The sequence below is a fragment of the Myotis davidii genome, unplaced genomic scaffold, assembly GCF_000327345.1.
Source record: "Myotis davidii unplaced genomic scaffold, ASM32734v1 scaffold273, whole genome shotgun sequence".
NCBI lineage: Eukaryota > Metazoa > Chordata > Mammalia > Chiroptera > Vespertilionidae > Myotis > Myotis davidii.
In genome coordinates, this window is record NW_006286263.1 from 2,410,603 (window position 1) to 2,418,648 (window position 8,046).

At 43.8% G+C, this 8,046-nt stretch overlaps 1 protein-coding gene across 1 annotated transcript in view; it reads right to left on the reverse strand.

The window, feature by feature from the left end:
- The window catches only part of LOC102761280 (cTAGE family member 5), a 118,002-nt gene that overhangs the window by 102,372 nt on the left and 7,584 nt on the right, over positions 1-8,046 (reverse strand). The window contains 1 exon segment of the mRNA XM_006779355.2: positions 774-1,956. Within this exon segment, the coding sequence (XP_006779418.1) occupies positions 774-1,956 (1,183 nt within the window).

Sequence of the window (8,046 nt, forward strand, 5' to 3'; positions counted from 1 at the left end):
CCTGAGGGGTCCCAGACTGTGCGAGGGCACAGGTGGCACTGAGGGACACACACCCCCCGCCAGTGCACAAATTTTTGTGCACCGGACCTCTAGTCCTATATAATAAAAGCTTAATATGCTAAGTGTCCAGTGGTCCAGTGACTGGTTGTTCAATCAATCAAAGTGTAATATGCTAATGATATGCTAAGGCCTTTCAACCGCTCACTATGATGTGAACTGACCACCAGGGGACAGATGCTCTGACCAGTAGGTTAGCTTGCTGCTGGGGTCAGGCCAATAGGGACTGAAGGAGATGGGCCAGACACGCCCTGGGACCCTCCCCTGATCCCTCCCTGGCTGGCCAACCTCCCATGTCCCTCCCCGGCAGGCCAATCGTGTACTAATGAGGTCCCTCGGTCTGGCCTGTGCACTCTCGCAATCCGGGAACCCTCCAGGGATGTTGGAGAGCCTGTTTCAGCCTTATCCCACAGGCCACTCCCCTCAGGAGGGCGCCAGACACAGTGCTCACAGCTGGCAAGCGCTGCTGCGGCAGCAGAAGCCTCTCCCAGTCGGGACTGATTGGGCTCAAGCCCACAGCAGGTGCAGAGGGGACAGGATCAGCGGGAGCAGCAGGTAGGAGCTGCAGGCAGCGTTGGACTGTGGGTTTCAGCCCGATCTCCGCAGGTCACCCAGAGGGACCCCAGCCGTGCACGAATTTGTGCACCAGGCCCCTAGTAAATAAATATCCATTATGTTTTAAAAATAAATTATAGTAAAGATATTTTTATACCAACCTGACTGGCTGTATCTTCTTTTTAACATCATAAGTTTTGTATTAGCAGTGGGATCATTTTCAAATGAAAATTCTTCTGTTTCATCATTTTCAAATACATTATTTTCATCATTCTGAAAGTCCCAAGTGTTGTCAAAATTATGCAAGAAATGTTTAAAACATGGTAAGGGATCAGAATCATCTGTTTTCTCTAAAATTCCTTCCTTGCCTAATTGATCTTCAGTTTCCATAATTTTTATTATTTTGATTTCTTGTTTCTTATCAGGGTCAAATTCACTTGTTGGAGGATGTTCATTTTTCTCTCCTTTACCTCCTTCTTCTTTCTTTTCACTATAAGTCATAATTTTATCTTCATTGGAATATGCAAAGCCTAGCATACTAAAACCAAAATCAAACCAACTTGGTTTAGTAATTGAGCTATTGTTAGTAACTGTGTCTTCTTTTTCTGATAATATTTCTGTACATGGAACTGTGGGTTCTTCTTCAGATGATATGGAAGTAGGAACATCTTGTAGTGGTAGATTGCTTTCTTGGGACAATAATTCAGGCCCTGTTTCCTCACCTCCAAAACCTAAATAACTTGTAAATCTACTGCCAAACCAACTAGTTGCTTGAGGATTGAGAATGTGCTCTGACTCAGATGCTCTGGACTGTTTCTTTGGCACTGAACTAAGTTCTGATTCAGGTTCTTGTTTATGTTCTGTTGGAGGCCCACCATTATTTAATTTCTCTAGGTCTTTCTCATCTTCTACTGCTATTTTTCTACTTTGAAATGAGCTTTCTTGTTCAATAACTGATTCAAAAGTGATCTCTTCTGCTTGTTCCTTTCCGAATCCAAACCATCCTTTCACTTCAGGCACAGCTGTGGACAGTGGGACATAATCCACTTCTGGAATAGGATCCTGTTTCACACTTCCAGCTTTTACTCCTTCCCAATTTTTTGAGTTACTAGTTTTTCTGATATCATCAGGAGCCTCTAATGATTGAAACTGGTCTTTATACCAAGTACTTTCAGAAACGGAATAAAATCCAGGTTCTCTCTGAAAATCATTGTTATATACACTAGATTTTTGGTCTTTATCATCTTCATGTGGGTATATATTTTCACCATCATCACTATTTAACTCACTATCTTCATTTTCAAATGTGTAGCTTACTCCAAGAAGACAAAGAAAATCAGATTCCTAAAAGAAAAAAAATTTATGATTGACATAAATATACTAAAATGCCTTATTTCTCCCTAAATTGTTTAAAATGGATGTCTATGCTTTTCTCAAGACTACACAACTAACTCAACAGCAGAACAAAAACTAAATTCAGATCTCCTGCCAGGTCAGCATGGCTCAGTGATTGAGCATCGACCTATGAACCAGGAGGTCACTATTCTATTCCCGGTCAGGGCAGATGCCCAGGTTGTGGGCCCAATCTTCAGTGGGAGGCATGCAGGAGGCAGCTGATCAATGATTTTCTCTCATCATTGATGTTTCTATTTCTCTCTCCCTCTCCCTTCCTCTCTGAAATCAATTAGATATAGATATACCTATAGATAGATATAGATATAGATATAGATAGATAGATAGATAAATAGATATAGATATAGATAGAGATAGAGATAGAGATAGAGATAGAGATAGAGATAGAGATAGAGATAGAGATAGAGATTAGGTATAGATATCAGATCTCCTAAACTCAGACCCTATCAGTTGTATCACAACTGAATTCTCAGGTTACTGATATAAGCTAAATGAAAATCATTTTACATTAGGATTTATTTGTCATCAAATAGTTGAAGAATTTGAGAAACAGAGGCAATTCTTTGAGTATACTCTGCAAATAAACTCTGATGAAAAGGCATACGTGTCAATAAAATCTTGTTCCTCCTAAGAGTGCACTGACTGGACACCTGTGCTGTGTGGTAATTTGAGGGAAGGGAATTTCACATACTTGGTCACAGCTCAGACAGACCAGAGACTCTAAAGCATGAAGGCCTGAACAAAGTTACACTAAGAATTTTAGACTTTTTAAATTGAGATATTGCATATAGCCTATAGAGGTACAGACACACTTTCTCATCTCACAGAACAATAAAATCATCAAGAAGAAAAATGGTAAAGCTATTATTTTTTAATCTGAAGGTATCTCACTGATATGCACTGCTCTTTAGATATTACATGAGAATAATGCCCAGAATTTTTTAAAATAAACTTCAGAATTGTAATTTTACAATATGTTTTTGGCACTGCAATATAGTGATTAAGAACAAACTCCTGAGCCAAATCCTCTGAGTTCAAATCCTAACTCCCGTTTACTAGCTCTGTGACCTTGAGTGAATTATATGACCTTTCTATACCTCAGTTTGTCATCTACACTAATAAAAGAGAAACATGCAAATTGACCGTACCTTCACTACACCCCCAAGCCACTCCCATAAGCCAATCAGAGCGACTATATGCAAATTAACCCAACCAAGATGGCGGCTGGCAGCCACGGAGCTGGAGCAAGCAGGAGGCTTGGTTGCCACAGCGATGGAGGAAGTCAAGCTTCCCACCTGCCCTGGCCAGCTGTAGCCTCTGCTCAAGGCAACAAAGTTTCAATTATAGAAGCTAAATAAATCCCAGATACCTGCTTCCAGCCAGCCTCCACTGGGAGCTTGGGTGACTGGGGGCCATGGCCATCCTGCAAACAGCCATCAGCCCCTCACCCAGGCTGGCCAGGCACCCCAGCAGGACCCCCCACCTGAAGGGGGTGTGGCCAGTCTGAAAATGGCCCTCAGCCTCTCACCCAGGTTGGCCAGCAAGGGGGGCAGTTTGGGATGATCAGGCTGGCGGCGGGGGGCATTTGGGGTAAGCAGGCCAGCAGCAGAGAGGGACGCAGCTGGGGGTGAGCAGGCCAGCAGGCAGAATGGGGAGAGGCAATCAGGCAGGAAGGCAGGCAGGTGAGCGGTTAGGAGCCAGCAGTCCTAGATTACAAGAGGGATGTCCGACTGCTCGTTTAGGCCCAATCCCTGTAAACTGGCAGGACATTTCTCGAGGGGTACCAAATTGGAGAGGGTGCAGGCCAGGCTGAGGAACACACCCTCCCCCATGGATGAATTTCGTGCACCGGGCCACTAGTCTAATCTAATAAAAGAGAAACATGTAAATTGACTGGACCTTTGCTATGCCCAAAGCCATGCCCACCAGCCAATCAGAGCAACTATATGGAAATTGACCCAACCAGGATGGTGGCTGGCAGCCACAGAGCTGGAGCAAGAGGAGGCTTGGTTACCCCGGCAGTTGAGGAAGCCAAGCTTCCCGCCTGCATTGGCTGGCTGGGGGTTATCCTCTACCTGCTAGCCCTGTCTTACCTCTCTAGTTCTTTCCTTTCTGGATACAAAGAAAACTGGACTATCCTATATAATAAAAGGCTAATATACAAATCAACCTAACTGCAGAATGACCAGCCACTATGATGCACACTGACCACTAGGGGGGCAGACGCTCAATGCAGGAGCTGCCCCCTGGTGGTCAGTGTGCCGCTCCACAGAGGGAGCTCTGCTCAGCCACAAGCCAGGCTAATGGCTGCCAGCACAGCGGTGGTGGCGGGAGCCTCTCCTGCCTCCTCACCAGCGCTAAGGATGTCTAACTGCAGCTTAGTCCTGCTCCCCACTGGCAAGTGGACATCCCCTGAGGGCTCCTGGGCTGCCAGAGGGATGTCTGACTGCCAGCTTAGGCCCAATCCCTCGGGGAGTGGGCCTACGCCAGCAGGTGGACATCCCCCGAGGGGTCCCAGACTGCAAGAGGGCACAGGCTGGGCTGGGGGAACCCCCCAGGTGCACAAATTTTTGTGCACCGGGCCTCTAGTCTGTAAAATAAGACCAATGACAGTACTTACTGTATAGGGGTGTTTTGCAGATTAAATTAATTAAGTGCTTAGAACAGAAACTATCTCTGGTATACACTAGCCTAACCTACATCAAGGTTACACTACCCAGGTGAGCCAGTAATGCAAGGGTATAAAGGCCCAACCTCTTGCTTCTATTAAGGACAACTCTGAAAGGACATCCCAGCTTCATAGTTTTTTATCAAATCTACTGAGACCTTTGTTGCAACTGCATCACCGTTCAGCTTCTCTGTCTGCTCCATCCTCTCTTTTCTTTTGTTCTCTCACAAGTGCTATTATTCCCAGCAAGGCTCCACAGTAAACTTCTTGGATGCAAAGATCCACTTCAGAGTCTATTTCCCAGGGAACTTGACCTACGAATTTGAGGCTTCTATATGTTTACTATATGCTCTGCACTGTGCTAGTTGCTGAAATTCTACAGTAAACAATAGGAAAAAGGTAATTATAAATTGTGATAAATGCTATGGAGGAAATAAAGGAAAGTTATGATTAAGAAGCATAAGAATCATCATAAATGGCCTCTCAGATGTACTGATGTTTAAGCCGTTACCTAAGAGATAGGAAGGAACTAGCCAAGTGAAGAACTTGGGGAAAGCATTTCAACTAGAGGGAATGGCCTGTTTTGGTCTCTGGGCTGGGGCAAAGTTTGGCATGTTGTAAGAACAGCCAACAGACCAAAGTAGCCAGGAGCATAGTGAGTGAGGGGAGAGTGTGGTGCAAGACAAGGGCAGCAAGGGGGGCAAGCGAGTTCATGTAGAACCAGGGTAAGGAGTCAGGGCTTGATTCCAGGTTCAATGAAAAGCCACAGAAGGGCTTTAACCCAAAGGTATGACATGATCTGATTTTAAAATTTTTTTGTTTGTTTTTGTAAAATCCTTTGCTATTTGAAGAATGGGTTGGGAGAAGGCAAAAGTAGAGGATAGGAGGTCGGTTAGAAGGCTATTGTTGTATTCTAATTAAGAGAAGCCTTGGATTCGGACTAAAGGAGAGAGTGAGAATGATGAGAAGACAATATAGTCCAGAAAAATTTTGGAGATAGAACTAACGGGACCAGCAATTATACAATAAATGGACAGTTAATCCCAGAATTTGTGTTGGGCAGAGGCCAGCTAACAGATAGTCTGCTTAATTAGGCAGACTCACTTCACACTGACCTCATGAAACATAAATTGGCTTAACCTGGAATCTAAATTAAATGGGCTAATAAAATTCACATATTGAAAAGTTATCTCCTCCCTCCTTCCTTTCCCCCACCCCCAAATCGGGTAAAATTTAAAAAAGAAAAGTTATCTTCTGATTCCCTTTCTCATTATCAAGCCCAACATTGTCAAGCTTATTTAAAACTCTAACAAAAAAAAGAGGTTGTACAGATATGGTACTTATAGAGAGTGTTACTCTAAAAATAAAAGGCTGCTCTAGCTGGTTTGGCTCAGTGGATAGAGTGTTGGGCTGTGGACTGAAGAGTCCCAGGTTTGATTCTGGTCAAGGGCACATGCCTGGGTTGTGGGCTCAGTCCCCAGTAGGGGGTGTGCAGGAGGCAGCCAATCGACGATTCTCTCTCATCATTGAGGTTTCTATCTCTCTCTCCCTCTCCCTTCCACTCTGAAGCCAATAAAAATATATTTTAAAAAAATAAAATAAAAATAAAAAGACCTTTCAAAGTAACAGGCAATGAGCATTTATTTGAGATTTTAAAAAAAAGAGCTATTCAGGAATCACTTATTCGTGCAGAACCCCAAATGGTGTTCTGATTAAAAGACAAAGGCAAGGCGTATTTATGAGAAAGGGGCAATTACATCAGTAGTAGAAAGGCATTTCTGTTGGTGCAGATAGGCTAAGGTACTGATGCTAATTCTAAACAATGTTTTTAATTTTAGTCCTGTAGTCATAATATCTACTCTCTTCTTATCCTTGTTATCTTTGGGACACAATGTTGCTTTATGCATGGGCCAAAGGTTATTTTACCCTGTTTTAATATTCCAAAGTTTTGAGGCATACCACACGAAAGGCAGTTCCTCTGGGTTTGCAGCTATGGCTGCATTTTAAATCGGGTCCAATTACATTATGTTTATTTTTTTAAATATATTTTTATTGATTTCAGAGAGAAAGAGAGAGGAGAGCGAAAAAAACATTAATGAGAAATTCAAAAATACAGCTAAAAGACAAAATGGACATCATCTAGAACCACAGGAAGGCTGGTTGAGTGGAAATTCTACAACTAGAAGGAAAGAGAAAAGCACTGAGACTCAGAGGAGCTGCGGAAGTAAAGTGCAGAGGTATGGAGGCGCACGCGGAAAGGGCTGGCAACTGAGGACGCGGCTGTCTTTTTGAATTGGGAGGGAGTCATAAGCCCCCGATTGCTCTGAACTCTAATTCCAGGTGAGTCTCTGGGGACTTAGACTCATACGGGGAGAAACTGGACTGTCTGGCAGTGGGCAAAACTTGGAACTTGAAGGTGGCTTTCTCTCAGAGGTGCTTGTAGTGATTACCTTGGGACACTGAGAACCAGGGCCTCTTAGTGCAGGACTGAGGATCAGCCATAGCAGTTTGCTCCGCCCTGTTGATTCCCTGAGACCCTGCCCCACCCAAGCTGTGCACAGAGGCTTTTGCATATGAATGGCCTAGCCCTTTGCAATCTAAAATTACCTAACAAACTGCAGCTGGATCAGAGAGACCCAGAACATCCAAAAGGAGGCCCAAGGCCCCACAGCAGCTTGCATTGCTTCACAGCTAGGCCTCATCTGGGCACCTCCAAATCCCAAACAAAGAAGAGGAATCTGCAGATCTCTCTGTAGTGCATGGAAATTTTGCAAACTCATAGACCTAAAGTAACCACAAAGAATGGTCTGAAATTAAACTTTAACTAAAAGCAGTTATGGTGGGCAGTTACGTCTTAGGCCAGTATCTTCAGTGACAAGGTCAACCTTTACCATAACTGAGCCTATCTCTCCTTTTGCATCTATGATAACATATCCTTGGGATGTCTGGGTAACTTGTGAATTCCCTTTTTATGGAGCCCTGGGGCACAGCCAGGTGTGCTGGACCCAGGACAGATGCCACAGATTCTTTCACTTATCATGTTAATTGTTCCTGTACCCACCTAAGTATGTGTCCATCATTTTACTTTTTATCCAATCCCAGGGATTTCCCCACTTTGCTTTATCCCTCCTCCTTAATCTATCACCAATGAATTTCATGTAACTCACCTATGTTCCTCCTTTAATGCAATGCATAAATACAAATGTAACCCGCCATTCTTCGGAGCACTATCTCAATTCGATGAGGTTCTGCTTCCCGGCATATCTCGACAGTTTGGCTCAAATAAACTCACAAAAATTCTTTACAGGTTTCAATGGTTTTTTACGTTAACAAGGGACACACTCAGGGGGCAG